The sequence below is a fragment of the Prionailurus bengalensis genome, chromosome A2 (assembly GCF_016509475.1).
Source record: "Prionailurus bengalensis isolate Pbe53 chromosome A2, Fcat_Pben_1.1_paternal_pri, whole genome shotgun sequence".
In the NCBI taxonomy this organism is placed as follows: Eukaryota; Metazoa; Chordata; class Mammalia; order Carnivora; family Felidae; genus Prionailurus; species Prionailurus bengalensis.
In genome coordinates, this window is record NC_057348.1 from 5,361,691 (window position 1) to 5,380,148 (window position 18,458).

At 52.4% G+C, this 18,458-nt stretch overlaps 1 protein-coding gene across 1 annotated transcript; it reads right to left on the reverse strand.

The window, feature by feature from the left end:
* Window positions 1-16,905: 16,905 nt before the first annotated feature.
* On the reverse strand, window positions 16,906-17,769 carry NFILZ (NFIL3 like basic leucine zipper). The gene has a single exon (XM_043585794.1). It carries the CDS (start codon window positions 17,767-17,769, stop codon window positions 16,906-16,908), a length of 864 nt encoding a protein of 287 aa, XP_043441729.1.
* Window positions 17,770-18,458: the final 689 nt, after the last annotated feature.

Below are 18,458 nucleotides of genomic sequence, written 5' to 3' on the forward strand. Positions count from 1 at the left end.
ACAGGCTGGGTCCCGATGCTACAGGCAGTGAGGAGAAGCAGAAACCCCCACCACCCCTGGGCTGCTAAGTCAACTCTCATTTAGACCAGACTGAGGTCTCCCCAACTCCAAACCTCCCCTGATGCAGGAATTTTCTCTACAGCTCTCCTAACATGTGCCCCCACCTTGGCACACCCCCAACGTGTAGAGAGCACCTCAAGTCTACTGTTAGGAAATTCACCTCCTCCCAGGAGTTGTGGGTAAACCTCTGCACTCCGCCTGCCACCTGCCCCCCCCCCACACACACACACCCATGCAGAGCCTGAGCCTCCTCACAGGCTGTGTGCATTCCTGTCCTAAGTCCTGGGAGATCAGAACAAGGAGCAGGGACTCTGTATCGTGTACTGCAAAAGTAGGGCTTACGGAGATGTGTGCCAACTTGACAAGAAGTGGTCGATTTTGTGTGTCACGTTCACTAGGCTGTGGTGCAGATATTGGACCAAACGCCTTGATCAAACACCATTCTAGACGTTGCCGTGAAGGTATTTTTTAGGTGAGATTCACACTAAAATCACAGACTTTGAGTAACACAGTTTACCCCCTCGTGGGGTGGTGGGTGGGCCTCGTCTAATCAGTTGAAGGCCTTCAGAGAACAAAAACTAACCCTCCCCCAAGAAAGAAGGAATTTTGCCAGACGACTACCTTCGGATTCAAACTGCAGCTCTTCCTGGGTCTCCAGCCTCCCAGCCTACTCTGCAGATTTTGGGTCGACCTCCACAATCACGTGACCAGTTCCTTAAAATACATCTGTCTTTCGCTACATGTGCATCTTCTTGGTTCGCCTTGTCTGGAGAACCCTGACTAAGACACATGCCAAGCCCCCTTCCTACCTCAGGGCTTTTGCACTGAGAATGCTCCCTCCACCTCCCACCTTCTCAAAGGTAGCCCCTTTCTCAGTATGATAACAAAGCTCAGATGCCATAAAAGGAAGGACTAAAGCAGTTGACTTTACGTAAACATCACCAAAAAAAAATCTGCAAAGTAAAACTCACCCTGAACAAAATCAAGACAAATGACATTTTAAAAAACAAATTAAATAATAGTTTTATTTTATTTGTTTGTGTTTTTTATTTTTTATTTTTAAGTAGCCTTCACATCCAGCATGGAGCCCAACGCAGGGCTTGAACTCACAACCCTGGGATCAAGGACCTGAGCTGACATCAAGAGTTGGACGCTCAGTCGACTGAGCCACCCAGGGGCCCCGATAATAAATAATTTTCAAACGATGAGTGGAGAAAATGACAACTCATAACACAAAGGGAAAATGTCCGTAATATGTAAAGAGCTCTTGGAAAGAATCAAGAAAAAAAAAAAACCCTACAACAGTGCATGGAAAAGTTAGCAAAGGCTGTGAAACTTGAGCTCACAGAGAGAGACAGTTCTCTCACCCAGGAGAAGACGCTAGTCTCATAAGGGAAATGAACATGAACGCTATACCGTGATACCATTTTTAGCCCATCAGATTGGCAGAGATCAAAAGGCTCGATAACACTCCACATTGGCGAGGCTGTGAGGAAACTGGCATTCTCTTACCTTGGTGATGAGGAAGGACGCTGGCACCACCCCTAGTGGGACAAGTCATCATCACTACCTAAATGACACATGCACACACCTGTGGCCGAGCTACGGCACGTCCAGGAATTTCTCCTTCAGATACAATCGCTCATGTGCAAAATGATGTGAATGCAGTTATCCGCGTACCCTGCGGGGCTTTGTAGCAGCAGAACATTGGAAACATTTTGTGCTTCTGATGTTGTGGGACCTCCAGGAGAAGAGGTTAATGCGATTGCCCTCCAACATAGAGAAACACTTCACGACTGTACAAAGGGAACACCAGCCAGCTGCATTCACTGACATGAGTTTATCGCCAAGATATATTTTGAGTGAAAAAAAAAAAAGGAAAAAGAAAAAGAAAGCCCCAAAGGCTATGTTAGCGTTTATGGGGAAAAAAAAAAACAGGAATAAATGAGTTTTGCTTGAAAATACACAGAACAGGGGTGCCTGGGTGGCTCAGTCGGTTGGGCATCCGACTTCAGCTCAGGTCATGATCTCGCGGTTGGTGAGTTTGAGCCCCTCATCGGGCTCTGTGCTGACAGCTCAGAGCCTGGAGCCCGTTTCAGATTCTGTGTCTCCCTCTCTCTCTGCCCCTCCCCCACTCATGCTCTGTCTCTCTCTTTGTCTCTCAATAATAAATAAACATTAAAAAAAATTTTTTTAATAAAAGAAAATACACTGCACGTCTCTGGAAGATTTCACAAGGGGCTGTTTTGGCTGTTCTAGAAAAGAGTTTCCCAAAATCCCATCCAAAGGCACAGCCATTATTAGACATTTTTTTCCTAATCGTCCCCCATGAAAGTTTAACAGCGCTGATCGACTGTGTATCTGTTTATATTTCTATGTGTATCTGTGCTTTATACATGAAAATGCATTTTCCCCACCCCCCTCCAGAACTAATTTTCACCCCCTTGGGGGCAATATCACCTCCATTGATGGATGATGCTCTTGGAGGGTAACCTGGGCAGCAAGATGAGAAGGGGATTTCTCACTGCCTGCCCGTTTGAAGCAAATTTTGAATCATGAGATTATGCTTTTTTTTTTTTTTAACATGGATGTTTCCTTTACGTTCCTGTGGCATCCACCCGGGCAGATCCATTTTCTGTCCTCTCGCTCCAGCGGTGATCATCTGACTTGTTTGATGCTTCGTTAGTGGTGTCATCACCCACCAGGACGCTGCGTGTGTCACACACCCAGTGCTCAATCGAGTCCAGAAGGTGTTTGTTGAATGACTGAATGAGTGAACCAGGATTTCAGCGGAGCTTAGAGGAATCCTCCTGTGGAAGGGCTTTTCCCTCTCCTTTGCTGGCTTTGGAGTCGGACAGGCCTGAATTCAAGTCACACCTCCTCACATGCTCTATGACTTTGGACAAGTGACCTGACCTCTCTGAGCCTCACTCAATGCACCTGTAGACTGAGGGTGATATCAGTGCTCACTTCAGGGGGGAGCTTTATAAGGATTGAGCACAACACAGGTGCTCTGGGAGGTGTGGAAGGACACATCAGAAGCTGCCGTTGTCTTTGGGGCTGCGGGGGTGGGGCGGAGGTGGGCTTTCACACTTACTCTGGGTATTAATGTATTGGAATGTTCTACAATGCAAATGCTTCCATAAAAATAATTTCTTAAAACAATTTCTAGAAATGCATAAGAACTTAACAGGCTCGGTACACAGTTGGGGCCAAATAGTGATGGGGCTGCTGTTTCAGCTACAGTGTGCCCAAAATAGACCCCAAGCCCTCCGGCCAGCCAGTCAACTGGCCGCCAAAGGCCTGGAGACTGTCCTTCAAGGGCTTGAACAAAGAGGGTCCCCCAAGTCACTGCCAGGGTCTCGACCCAGGTCCAGACCTTCTGTTCTTTGGGGGGCCCAGGGGTGGATGTATTTGGAGGAGGTGGGATCATCCCACCAGGCAAAGCACAGACTGGGTAGGATTAGGGTGAGGCAGGCGAGGGACACAAGGACAAAGGGCAGCATCAATGCTCGTCTGTGTTTTAAAATGTGACAGCTTAGGGACACCTGGGTGGCTCAGTCGGTTAGGCGTCCAACTTCAGCCAGGTCACGATCTCGCGGTCAGTGAGTTTGAGTCCTGCGTTGGGCTCTGGGCTGATGCCTCGGAGCCTGGAGCCTGTTTCCGATTCTGTGTCTCCCTCTCTCTCTGCCCCTCCCCCGTTCATGCTCTGTCTCTCTCTGTCCCAAAAATAAATAAACGTTGAAAAAAAATTTTTAATGTGACAGCTTAGGGACACCTGGGTGGCTCAGTCGGCTGAGCTTCCGACGTCGGCTCAGGTCCTGATCTCACGGTTCGTGAGTTTGAGCTCCACATCGGGCTCACTGCTATCAGCACAGAGCCCGCTTTGGATCCTCTGTCTCCCTCTCTCCCTGCCCCTCCCCTGCTTGTGCTCTCTCAAAAAATAAATAAAACATTTTCTCAAAGTTTAAATAAATAAATAAAAATAAAATGTGACAGCTTTGTTCATTTTTGCATTCATTTTGTTTTTTTTTTTAAATACTGCACGGATGCCAGGGGCTGGGGAGTGACTCGGGGGTACGTTTTCTTTTGGGGTGATAGCCATGTTCTGGAACTAGATGGTGGTGATGGTTGCACAGCCCTGGGAATGGACTAAGGGTGAATTTTGCAGTTTGGGAGGCGATCTCGATGTCAAACACTGCACTGAAGTATGATTTGCCTTATGAGCCTTCAGGATCTAACGCTCAGCATCGCGAACGGACAGCAATAGTGTATTATAAGCAGCAAACTTGCTAAGAGACTAGAGCTTAATTACTCCAACCACCGAGAAGAAATGACAATTATGTGAACCTAATAGGTGGGGGTTACGGCTGCATCCCAATATGGCAGTATAACATCTAAATGTATGTGGCACCTTAAATTCACACAATGCTACCTATCAGGCATATGCCCATTTATTTTCTTTACTTACTTATTCATTTATTTTGAGAGAAAGCACGCAAGCATGAGCAAGGGAAGGACAGAGAGAGAGAGAGAGAGAGAATCCCAAGCAGGATCTGTGGTATCAGCACAGAGCCCAACGCGGGTCTTGAACTCAGGAATCTCGTGGGATCATGACCTGAGCTGAAATCAAGAGTCTGACGCTTGACCAGCAGCTGAGCCACCCAGGTGCCCCCAAACGTATGTCAATGTAAAAAGGAAACATTGTTTATTTTGATTACTGAGATTTGGGGTACCCCTTAAATTTTGCTCAGAGGAGAGCCTCACCTACCTTGCCCCCATCCCAGCCTCCGAACAGAGACACTAGGGATGTGTCGGGGCGGGGGCTGAGACTGCCTGTTTGCGTGAGGCTGGCCCAGGAAGGAGAGACCGGAAGATCAGGCTCCTCGAGACCACTGGTGGCCGCAGGGCCTGCTTCCCACGGAAACCAGGAAATCACCCACACCGCTGCCCCCACCCACGGTGGGGCAGCTGCAGCTGGGCCCACACTCACCCCAGCACAGGGGAAGGAAAAGCATAATCCCCAAGAGGCAGGGAATCCTGGCTTTAGCAGAGCCTTTCAAACACACACACACACACACACACCCTTACCTTCAGCCTCACCTGGGCCTCCTGACACTGCATGGACAGAGGGGGCCGCCGGATGTGGAGAAGAGTAGGGAAGGAGGGCTGGGCTGATTGACGGGGCTCAAGATAAGGAGCTGACTGATTTCCCCCAAGCCCAGCTGATGCCTGGCTGACCAAGCCCCTGGGCAGTGCGTGGGAAAAGTGGAGCTGGCCCAGCTGGTCGGCAGCTACCCCACAGGGGGCTCATCTTACCCCCTGGGCCTTGCTCTGCACCCCCTTCTCTCCAGCCCATGCCTGCTACATAGGTCAGGTTGCCACCCTCTTCTTCCCACGGGCTCCCAGTATCCCCACCTTCCCCTTCCAGCCTTCCCCCCTACCTCAAACCGCAGGAAATTTCTTCTGCACGAAGCAAATCTAACCAGGCTTCCCCCCTACTCAATACCCTTTGTTGGTTCCCCATAGCCCTGGGGCTGAAGGATTTTCTCAGCATCCTACTGACAGCCGGACCAAAGCCCTGCTAACCCCTCACAAGCTCCTCATTGCCCTCCCCGACATATTCTATTCCTGCATGCCTTAGCACTTTCCCACCCACCTCAGGACCTTTGCACAAGCTCTCCCCACCGCCCAGAACACTTTCTTTCCTCCTCTTTCCATAGTTGATGCCTATCCCCACTTCAGATCTCACCTCTGGGAAGCCCTGAATGACCACCCAGGTGGGTCAGGCCCACCAGCACCAGGCCTCAGTCCAACCTCACTTCAGGATTGTACATTCTGTCTGCATGTGTGACCCAATCCGTGATGACTTCCAAGAAGGAGCCGGAACCGGCATGTAATAGGTTCTCAGCCGACACTTGCCTGTTGGAGATTTCAAAACTTTCTGCCCAGTAGAAGAAAGACAATAAATGCAAAAAATAAATAAGCATTTCGGATCGTGAAAAAATGCCCTGGAGAAAATGCAACAGGGCGATGTGCCTGGTGGTCACAGAGGACCTGAGGAGATGAGGGAAGGGCATTCTAGGCAGAAGGAACCACAAGGCTAAGAACCAGCCTGCAGTGTTTGAGAAACACAGCAGAGGCAGTGAGGGAGAGAAAGGAGGAGGTGAGAGCAGGGAGGGGACAGGACAGGTGGTGATGGCCTTCCAGGCTATGACAATATTGAACTTTACCCGAGCTTTGCGATCTTAGAAAACAGAGAAGGTTAGGGAATCCCCCACCCTTTGTGTTCTGGGAAACTGCTTAGTGCAAGGAACAGCCTCCCATATGACTTAACTTAGACTCCCGGCAGACCCCTGTGATGGTTAGTTTTATGTGTCACCTTGACTGGATATTTGGTCAAACATTATTCCAGGTGTATCTGCGAGGGTGAGGGTGTTTGGGGATGAGATCATCATTTAAATCAGCAGACTGAGTAAAGCAGATTGCCCTCCCAAACATGGGTGGGCCTCATCCAATCAGTTGAGGGCCTCAACCAAAAAATCGACCCTCCTCAGAATAAGAGAGAATTCTACCTTCTTGATAACCCTCAGACTGACTCAATGGCTTTCCCCGCACCCCCTCTGGACTTGAACTGAGACATCAGCTCTTTCTGGGTCTCGAGCCTGCTGACTCACCCCACAGATCTTACAGCTTGACAGTCCCCATAATCCCATGAGCCAATTCCTTATAATAAAGATATATGCCAAGCTATAGGTATACCTCTAGATAGATGGATATAGGTATAGATGTTTATCTGGCTATAGATGTGTCTATCTAGATAGACATCTGCAGCCTGGCATATAGATAAATAGATATAGAGATAGGGATTTATAAATATCTAATATTTAACACACAGACATTATAGACATATAATATATAGAGCTATCTATAAATATCTATAGATCTAAATATATCTGTGTAGATATACAGACATATGTACCATATAGATACTGTATAGATTATAGATACATGGAGAGATATATGGAGAAATAGAATGATAGAATCACAGACAGATACATACACACATCACCGTATGGCACCCTATCATTCTGTCTCTCTGGAGAATCCCAATGCAGATTTCCTTGTTCATCTAGGACAAGGCCAGATGTAGACCATCCAAATTCCTACTTTGCCTCAAAAGCGGGCCGCCAAACTGCTTGTCCCAACTGATCCATCAGAACACAACCCTTGTGTGTGTGTGTAAGTTTGTTTATCTATTTTGAGACAGAGAGGGAGCATGGTGGGTGAGGGGGCAGAGAGAGAGGGAGAGAGAGAATCTCAAGCAGGCACCACTCAGCGCAGAGCCCAACATGGGGCTCAATCCCACGACTCCGAGATCACAACCTGAGCCGACACCAAGAGTCACTCAACCGACCGAGCCACCAGGCGTCCCTGGAGCACAATGCTTCTTAACCAAACTTTGGTTAAGCTCCTTGCCTTCCCCAGGGGCCCTGAACTTAGATGCCCCTCACCTGAGCCAACAGACAGCCCCCTCCAGAGAACAGGCCAGCCCCAGGGGGACATCCCACCTCCCCACACCTGGCTCTTGCTGTGTTTATTCAGTCCTCTCTATAAAAGAAGACCACTTTGTGCCTCTTTTTTTTTTTTTTAATCTTCCCACAAAGAGATCTTTATTTTTTTTTTTTAATTTTTTTTCAACGTTTTTTATTTATTTTGGGGACAGAGAGAGACAGAGCATGAACGGGGGAGGGGCAGAGAGAGAGGGAGACACAGAATCGGAAACAGGCTCCAGGCTCCGAGCCATCAGCCCAGAGCCCGACGCGGGGCTCGAACTCACGGACCGCGAGATCGTGACCTGAGCTGAAGTCGGACGCTTAACCGACTGCGCCACCCAGGCGCCCCCGTGTGCCTAACTCTTGAGAGGCTTGCAGACCTCGTGGTCAGAGTGCTCACTCCCTTTCTCTCCTTTGTCCTTTTGAATGAAAGCTCTCCTGACCAAATCCAGATTCGTGTTTCACTCACGGCTGTGGGGAAGGCTTTGGATTTTTTTTTTTCTAGGAGCAATAGGGAGCCATGGAAGGACTGAGAGCAGGCACAGGACACATCAGGGCAACCAACTGGATTCAAGAAAACTCTGGGGCGATGCAAGCTGGTGGCCGAGTTGGGAAGTAGGCAGATTCAAGCTGTGTTTTAGGAGACGAGTGGGCACAGCATGAGTTAGAGGCAGGTCTCTGGAGGTCCCAGAACCTCCTGCACCATAAATTCTAAGAGCATCGCAGTTTGTGGCTGGAACAGCCAAGGAAGGCGGCCCAGCGTCTGGAGAAGTAGAGTAAGCTGGGGGTGGAGGGTGCCAGAAGGTGGTTTATCAGGGAGGCTTAGAACCACAAAGCATCAGACTGGGGAAACTGAGGCAGCAGGCCCCACGGCAACCCTTCGGAGGCCGGCCGGCATGTCCGTGGCAGAGCCAGGATTCAGACCCAGGTTCCCTGCCTCCCAGCCCCCGCTGGGGCCACTGCTCTCTCTGTTCCCGGAAGAACTGGGATTTGAATGACACCTGGGCTTGAATCGGGGGACAGGAGTGAGGGCACTCTGGGTTGGGGAACAGAGGGGACAAAGGTGTGGAGGCTGAGCAGGGAAAGTCAGAGGCCGGAAGTGCATAATAATAGCAGCTAGACTGTGTCAGGCCCTCCCTATTGCCTCCTCCACTCCTCCCTCTGAGGCACGAAATGCTTATTATCTCCGGTCCACAGAAGGGGAAACTGAGGCCCAGGGAGGTGACATGAGGCCTCAGAAGCAGTGGAGAGCCCTGGGTCTCGGCACCCAGGCTGGGGGGGGGGGGGCAGTTCCTAGCCTTTGATCCCTTCACAGCCCCCACCCAGGCCCCAAGACAGGAAGACAGTGGCCAGGAGAGCCCTGATAGAGGGAGGGGGAGGGGCAAGGCCAAACCACGGACAGGATTTCTCAGAATTTACAGTAGAAAGAGGGGAGGGGAGGCTGGGGGAGCCCCCAGGGCCCGCAGCAACGGGGAGAGAGTGGGCGATGGGGGGCCCACACCTGTGGCCTTAGGGGTGGGGGCCCCCGCTCCCCTTCATCCTCCCACATCTTTGAGCCTTCAGCCCACCCCAATCCCTGGCAGGGGGTGGGGGCCGCATATGGGGAGACCCCTGCACAGCCGGGCTTTGGCACAAGTGTGCATGCACGTGCTACACTCAGTGTGACACGTGTCCATGCGTGGCTCGTGACACACGCACGCACACTCAGGCTAGGCTGCGTGAGTGTGCACATGCATGTGTGTGACCCCCACCCGGGCAGGCCCAGGCATGTCGCCCGGCCACCCAGGCACCCCACAAAGCCAGGGGGCGGGATTGCCTCCCCCCACCCCCTGAGGGCCGGGTGTCCAGGCTGGGGTCCATCGGGGGCCTGTCGGGGGCGTCTCCTCCTGCACCCCCCTATATCTGCTACACAGGTCCCTGGTCTCTCTCTCCTTCCCGCTTCCCAGAGGCCCGTGTGTCCTCTGTCCTCGGGCATGGCAGGTCACTGGCATTGCTTTAAGTTGAGGTGATATTCTCACAACATAAAATTCACCGTTTTAGGGGCACCTGGCTGGCTCCATCAGAGCCGCGTGCAACTCTTGATCTCGGGGCTGTAAGCTCGAGCCCCGCGTCGGGTGTAGGGAATACTTAAGAAAAGCAAAATCTTAAAAAAATTATTTTTAAAAAGTTTACCATTCTACGGCAAACAATTCAGCAGCGTCTGGCACCTTTAGAGGGCTGGGCAGTCACCTAACACTGTCATCCTCCCCAGAGGAAACGCCATCCCCAGAGGAAACGTACACAGCCCCTTCCAACTCCCCACTCCCAGCCCCCTCAGCCACCAACTGTCTCTACGGATTTGCGTATTCTGGAAATTTCCTATAAAGGAGATCACACAACACGTGGCCGTTGGGGGCCCCATGTTTTTCTTTTCATGCATGTTTGCCGGGACTCAGTCCAGAGGTCCTCCGAGGGGAGCTTCCCCGACCACCACCACCGCCCCCCGATCCCTGACTGCCCCCACGTCCTCGTCAGCTCACAGCCCTCAGCAGCATCTGACATAACCTGTCCGTCTACCCGTTCACCCAGAGTCTGTCCAGCTCCTTCCTGAAAGGGCAGGGGCCAACAGGTAGGGAGGGATTCGCTTCATGCTCTCTGGAAAGTTGCGAATGAGGGGCGCCTGGGTGGCGCAGTCGGTTAAGCGTCCGACTTCAGCCAGGTCACGATCTCGCGGTCCGTGAGTTTGAGCCCCGCGTCAGGCTCTGGGCTGATGGCCCAGAGCCTGGAGCCTGTTTCCCATTCTGTGTCTCCCTCTCGCTCTGCCCCTCCCCCGTTCATGCTCTGTCTCTCTCTGTCCCAAAAATAAATAAACGTTGAAAAAAAAAATTAAAAAAAAAAAGTTGCGAATGAATGAATAAATGAATGAATGAGTGAGTGAATGAATGAATGGATGGATGAACCGTCCATGTAACATTGTCCTGCTTCCTTGTCAAGCCTCGATTCAATTGGAGAGTACTTATCATCCACCTACTGTGTGACAGGCCCCACAAAGCATCCCAAACACCAAGGGCACGGCACTGAACACAACAGAGAGGCCATGCCTTTGTCCTCCAGGCAGGGACAGACCATCACACCTGGTGACACAGGATTTCACGGCAGTCCAAGCTGTCCCCAGGAGAATCAACTGTTCCTTTCCGCTAGGTTTGCTCACTCAACAAATATGCATTGAGCACCTACTATGTATAGGGGTCAATGCGAATCATCAGAGGTGTGTTAGAGTGGGTGTTCAGGGAAAGCCTTTGCTGGGACCGTAGCGTGTGAGCCAAGACCTGAAGAAGGAAAAAGAGAGTCGCGCTTACTCAATGCAGGGAAAAGCATTGCATCAGAGGGAAGGGCAAATACCAAGATCTGAGGCAGAGATCTTGGGAGAGAAAGCTGGCCGTGATGCGGGCACAGTGAGGCGGGGCAGGACACGAGGCAAGGAGCGTACCTCTCTAAGCCTCAGTCTCCCCATCTGTCAATGAGGATAATAATAACAAAGTCTTTCGCAAAGAGCAAGTGAGACAAAATTCAAGGGACTGGCTCAAGCCAGGCGGCCAGAAAACAAGCCCTTTTGTCCTGGACGACAGACCCCTGGGATCATGGTCATTATGGGGCAGGTGTAAGCCTCTGCCTCCTTCACACCTCCTGGCCTTGCAGGGCCGTCCTCCCCACTGTCGCCAGCCAGAGCCACCTATCTCCAGATGATTCCCAGCTCTTCTGGTTCACCTGAACACCTCTCTCAACCTCAGCTGTCCCTGGTCCCCTCCTCGCTGACCTCCCCCACCTCAGCGGACGTTGGGCTTTCCGGTGACCCCCATACACACCTGACAGCCCGTCCCCACATGTTTGTCTCAAGTGGTTTTTAGTGGAAGGTGGCATGAACCCCCCGCACACACACACCCATGGAGCAGCCCTCCTGCCCACCCCTCAGATCTCAGAAAGACTCAGAAACAGGGATGGAAGGGACACCTTGGTTCCGAGGGTAGGCGGCACGTGACTGCCTGTGGGGAGATGAGCCACACTGACAATGTGGTCAGTCACCCCTTTCTCAGACACTGAGCCAGTTCCCCTGCACCGATGTGGTGGGTTTATTTATTTTCACTCAGCTTCACACACCACAGGATGGAGGGGTGGGGGGAGGTGGGACAGTTACAGCAGAAACACTCAGAAACTCCCCGGCACCCCCATCTCACTTACAGAAAAAGCCACGACCCACAGTTTCTGCATGACCTTCCCCATCACCTCCCTGTCCTCACCTCCTCCCTCTCTCCCCCTCGCTCACTCTTGCCTCACCCCCACGGGCCTCCTCCCTGTTTCTCACAAGGCACAGCCCTGCCCCAGGGCCTTATCATGGACTGCTCTCTCTTGCCTGGGCAGTGATCTTCCTCCAATACATACACGGGTCCATCAAGCCTCTGCTCAAATATCACCTTCTCAGCGAGAAAAGGGACCCCCACCTCCCTGTTTCAATTAACACATCCACCTGCCACCCCTCCCAAGCTCCCCCATCCCGCCTCTTTTTTCTCCATGACACTTACCAGCATGGATCCTACTTTTTGTGTTTATTTGTCTCCCCAACTAGGCTGCCAGCACCACGGAGGCAGAAACCACATCTATTCTGTGTACTGCTCTTTCCCGCACCTTGAACATGGTAGGTGATCAATAAATATTTGCTACGTGAGTAAACTAATCTTTCAGATGAATGAATGAATGAATGAATGGTTGTTCTGGTTGAGCCATAAGCTTAGCCCCGAAACCCCTGGTGACCAAAACAAAAGCAGAAATAGGATTAGTTAGAGTCTCCATGGGGATAAACAATCCAGTTCCCAGGGGAAAGCCCTGTGCCAAGCCATATACGGACTGCCTCTCACTTAATTTCACAAGAAGCCTTTGGAATCCCTGTTTACTGGTAAGCAAGGGAGGCCCCCTGCTATGTATGAGACCACCCAGCCAGGATGGGGTGCTGCCCAGCTCCCAAACCCATTGGCTCACCACTGCAGCATCATTTCCCTATTAGAAGAATCACCTCAATGCTAGTAAAAGGTACAGATCCCAAAGCCTGTCTCCTGGAAAGTCTGATTCAAGAGGTCTATAACCTAAACGAGCACCTCTAGGTGATTCTTCTGATCAAGGAAGTTTGAATAATGGCACTTCATGCAACAGAATGAGAGAGACAGAAAGAGGCTGGGCTAAATGCATGTGAAATGTAAAACTTGGAAACATTTACAGGAACACTTAAGAGACTATTTCTATGACCTTGAGACATGAAAGGATCCATAAACAAGACAAAAATGTACAAACCAGAAAAAAAGATGGATAAATTTGCCTACATCCCATTTTCCAACTTTTGCTGAAATAAAACACACCAGGAATAAGATGAAAAGGTAAGCCAGATGAAAAGTCTGTGATGTTCATATGTGACAACAGAAACATATCTGGAATATATAAAGAGCTCTGAGAAATCAACAAGAAAAAGGTAACTATCCCGACAGAACAGGCAATTCATGGAAGAGGAAATCCAAGAGGCCAACCAATTTCGGCAAAGATGTTTAACAGAGGAACACAGGTTAAACCATTTTACGTCCCCCCCCCCATAGGCAAAAATCAAACAGCCCATCAAAAACCAAGCGTTGGCAGAAAACAAAGCTCATTTATATGCAAGGGATTGCAAATGGGCAATGCCACTCTGCAGAACAGTTTGGCAATATCAAGGTTGACGACAAGCATCCCTAAGATCCTAGGTTCTACTCCTGGGGATACGCCATCAGCAAAGTACAGTCAACAGGCCAGATCTGACCACATCTGTTTGGGGAAATAAAGTTTTATTAGAACACAGCTACACCCACTCATTTACATATTTTCTGTGGCTGCTTTCCCGCTACAAAGAGCACAGTAGACACAGCAGTGCAGTGGCTGTTGACTCACAAAGCCAAAAGCATTTACTCTCCAGTCCCATAAAGAAAATCTGCCAACCTCTGCTCTGAACCAGTGTTTCTCAAACTCTCATGTGTGCGTGAGTCTCCTGGGGAATCTCATGAAAATGCAGGTTCTGATTCGGCAGTTCTGGGAGGTGCCTGAGAGTCTGCATTTCCAGAGGGCTCCCAGGTGATGCTGGGCTGCTGGTCTCTGGACCACGATTTGAGTATCCAGGATCCAGGCAACACAGAGTTCAGCCAGGATGTTGTCTGTGAATCCTTAATAGACAAGATAGAGAAACATGGCCTCATCAGCATCTTCAACTCCTTTTATCTCTTCCCTCCCCACCCCACCCCCCCACCCCCGGGAATCACCAACCAAGCGGGCAGAAACTCATTCCGTGGATATTGCACACACTCGCCGTGGGTCAGACATACCTGAAGCAGGAAGGGAATCTCAAGCATTCGTAGATCTCACTAGCCTCCAAGGATGGGCAGAAGAGGAAACACAACATACAGTTGTACAGAGCCCTAAACTTTGGCCCCCAAGTTACCCTTGAGCATGACAGACATAACCCGAGGGGCCCATGGAGACCCCAGGGGGGAGGTGGCACTAAAGTTCTTGTAGCCACAGCTCCCTGGAGCCCCACGGAAGTCTGCCAGCTGCCCATCGGCTCGCAGAGGGCAGAGGCCACACCTGTGGTCCCAGAGCCCAGCACGGGAGCGTGATCGACATGACTCGGGTGAATGTTCTAGATGTTTGTGCAAGGTTCCCCTGGCAAACTCTTCAGTCTGGAGCACCGTTTCTCTCCTCTGGTTCCTACTGGACACATAGTGGGAGCTCAAAAATATATTTCTTGGAAAAAAATATGTATTTGATGAAGAAATGATTCAGAGTCAGTTCCAAGAGTCATCATATATAAATAGCATTGGCCAAAAAAAAAAAAAAAAAAAAAGAGGCGGGGGAGGGAGGGGCAGACCAGGACAAAGGGAAGGAATTTTAAAGGCCAAGAGGACATTTTCCCTGAGGAAAGCACTACTCTGGGGCTGGGAACATGAGAGCTTTCTAAAAAAGAAAGGAAGGGAGGGAAGTTAACATTTGTTGAACACGTGCTGCCTATAAAGTGCTAGGCACACGATAAGTGAGATGTAATCTTCTCAAGCTATCTTCTACCGCGCCAGCTACCTCCAAGCCGAGGGAGGGAAGCAGGAGGGCGGGAGGGGCTTCCGAGCAGCTCCCCCAGGGGTAAGAGCAAGGTCAGAGGTCGAAGGTGTGCAAGAAGCAGGTTTGACTCTAGAGAAGTAGGGATGAGCTTTAGAGGAAGTGAGTTCTCCATCCCTGGAGGTATTCAAATAGACACTGGATGAGCAGCCATCAAGAGACTCCAGGGGTCCCTCCTGATAGGGCAATTCTATGAGTTGCATTAGGAAGATTCTTCTCTGGGCTTTTCCAGCTGGGGCTGGAAGGTTAAAGGGGGCCTGAGTGACCCAAGAGTGGCCAGCCCCCGCTCCCCTGAGTCCATAGGGCCTGGGCGAGCTGGTCCCAGATACCTCAGACACCAACCAGGTGGCCCTGTCAGGAGGAAGCACCAAGCCACCTACATCTCCCAGCAGTGGGGTGCCACACAGCCACCCCCATTCCTTCTTCCCTCTCCCTTAAGCTTTTTAAAATATCCCTCTGGTTAGTCAGGACCAGAGTTTCACTAAAGGCCTTTGTGCAGGATTAGCCACAGCTTGTGTGGTCCCTTTGCGTTGGACGTTGGCTCCTGTGCACGCTCAGGCTCCACCGTCCCAGCTGTGGGCACTGGCTGGGGAGAGACAGGCTGGTGCCGCTTCCTCCAGGCAGCCCTCCTTCCTGCCTCCCCAGGACACTCTTGGGAGATGTGAGTCTCTGAGCCAAGACCAAAGGCATTGTTGGGTGTCTCCCACCTGTCTGTGCCCAAGGGCAGTGGCTGAGCCAGCAGCACATTCCTCGGAGGGGCAGTGCTGGCCAAGCTGTGCCCAGCAGGATGGGAGGCTCGCCGGGCCCTTGTTCTCTGCTCCCACTGGAAGGCGGAGCACAGGGCAGGGGTGGGCTGACCCTGCCCAGTCCTGGCCTGGAAGCAGAACCAAGGAGGCAGCAGGTAGAGAGGGGCTGGGCAGTGACGGGCGAGTCCCCCACACTGCCCAGTATAGGAGCAGTGCTCTCGGCTGGCACACATTTGTGACCGTGACAAACCCAGGGTGGCCAAGAAGGGCCCAGCCCCTGAGGCTTCTGGGGAGAGGGGTGGGGTGCCTGAGGCCCAATGACCCAGAGCTAGCTGGCCAAGGGCATGCAGGACTCAGAGACCGCATCCGCCCAGAGGAGGGCCCCCCCCCACCCAGTTGTCCCCACAGTCGAAGTTGGGGGCTTTTTATCCAACTGAGTGAGAAACTGAGGCGGGAAGGTTTCATGAGCTGTGGGGCTCCAGGGTCCCTGGGAGACCTTCCCCGCAGAATGGTCCCTTCTCCTGTCCAGCTGGGAGTGTGCGTGCTCAGCGGCCATGGGCAGCCAGGGAGAGAGAAGAAATGGACTCCCACCCCACCCCCCCACCCCCGCCAATATTGCTGACGTGTTCCGGTGCTTCAAGACCCTGGCCCAAGACACAAGAGGAAGCCATCTGAACTGGGTAAATCTGGCTCCCAAACTAGCTGGTAAGTAAGCCCCCAAGGAGAACCCAAGACACAAGGCTTCAGACATCCTGAGACATTACCTCCTTCTTGAGCATGGCCCTCAGTATGTCCAACCCCAAACCCCCACCACTACCTCCGGAATCGGAATCCCAAAGCCGGGAGGGTGTCCTCACACCGGCCACTAAGCTGAGCACAGAGGGAGGGTTCAAAGATCATGAGTGGGCGGGTGAGGGGGCGGGGAAATTGTGAGAGTTAATGTGTAAGAGAATGAATGAATGAATGAATGAATGGTGGATGGAAGTCAGGGAGGGGGGAGGGAGGAAGGGAAGGAAGGAAGGAAGGAAGGAAGGAAGGAAGGAAGGAAGGAAGGAAGGAAAAAGAAAGGAAGGAAGGAAGGAAGGAGGAAGGAAGGAAGAAAGGAAGGAGGGAGGAAGGAAGGAAGAAAGGAAGAAAGGAAGGAAGGAGGGAGGGAGGGAAAGGGACTACCCAAAGCACATACTTTAGGCAGGATGGGAACCACGTATGATCCGAGTTGAAACCCTGTCCCCTCCTCCAGACCTGGACACTGAGAAGTGGACCCCCTCCGTGGCCTCGCCCAGTGCTGGGAGCTGAGTCAGGGGCAAGCCACTCATCTTCCCCCGCACAAACCCATGCTCAGTCCCAAAATCCCCTCACAGGCCAGCCCTGCCCCCGGGGAGCCCTCAGAGGGGGCCCCGGCCATCCGCCCACCCTGGAGGCACTGTGCCCGAGGCTTGGGACTTGATGCGCAGTTTGTGGGGCAGGGAGGGCTGACCCTCAGAGTCGTTCCCTGGGACAGGATAGGCCACCCCGGGAGGCAGCTCCATCGGGTCAGCAGAGGGTGTGAGCAACACATCTGAGGGCCCCGAAGCCTGGTAACCAGTGGGCATGGGTGACCACAGCCTCCAGAAGGGCCTGAGCTCCGGTCTGGTCCCCCCATGCCCATCCAGGAGGTGACAACTGAATAAGGCAGCTGGGAGGGCAGCCTGCAAGGCCATGTCCATTCTCTTGGGGGCAGGGGGCGCAGGGTCCTGCGGGCACCTGGGGGAGGTGGCCAGACCAGTCCACCTGTGAGCCACCAGACAGCCCCCGCATCCCGGAACCCCAGTGTCCAGGGCGCATGGCCTCAAAAAGCAGCCACGGGAGCCAGAGAGGGAGGGGAGGGGTTCGGCCCTAGAGCAGGGGTCCCCAGTCCAGGGGGCCTCCCATAGCATGGCCTGCAGGGGCAGGGCCCGGGAGCCAGCGACGGAGGGCAGAAGGCCAAAGCGATGCCTCAGTGTCCACAGCTCAGCCCTGAGCAGAGCGTTTTCCTCCAGCAGCACGGCTAGCCTGCCCTCGAGGGCCGCGTCATTGAGACGCCGCTTTTCCCGGGACCTCTTGGCGGCTTCGTTGTTCTTCCTCCGCTTCTCCCAGTAAACTGTGTCCTTCTTCTCTTCCGGCATGAACTCCCGCTGCCTCCGGATGGCCGGACCCCTGCCGTGTGCTCCCCGCAGGGTCTTGCTGCAACCCTGAGATACAACTGGCAGGCTGGAGAGACCCACGTCCATGGCTGCCTGGGGCACCTGGAACACAAGAGAGGGGTCTCGGACAGGAGGCAGGAGGCTGACCAGGATGGCCCTCCCTCTAATTTATCCTGTGACCCCACCATCACAGACAGGTAAGGGCGCAGGTGGAGTGGGAGCGGGGAGGGTGGGGGGTGACCCGGATGGAGGCAGAGAGGGATGTAATGGAGAGGAAGAGGAGAGAAGCTGGTGGGACCATTGGGTGTCTGGCAGAGCAGCGGGGGAGGCTTCCAGAGAGGCCGCTTGGCCGGGAAAAGCTTAGGAGCAGACCACAGTCTTCACGGAGAGCCGGAGGGGCAGGGACCGTGTCCTTAGAGGATGCAGGCTCTTTCCCCGGGGTTCTTACCGCTGAGAAGTCAGCTGATAAGCCTAGAGCTCAGTCTGGTCTGAGCTCCAGGTTAAGGTCCTTGGAGACCCAGAGGGAGAATGAAAGAGGGCTGAACCTGGAAAGAAAGAATGTGTGTCCATGGAGTTAAACTGAGTCAAGCTGGGTTCAGAAAATAAGCCAGTAGTCATCTGAATTGTGCCTAGGTTATGTCCCAAGACCTCCTCGATACGTGGCCAGAATTTCGCATCTGCCCATCCATCCATCCGCCTACCCACACATTCATAAGATGATCGATTCATCTATGCACTCACTCAACTGTCCATTTGTCCATCCCTCTGCTCAAACA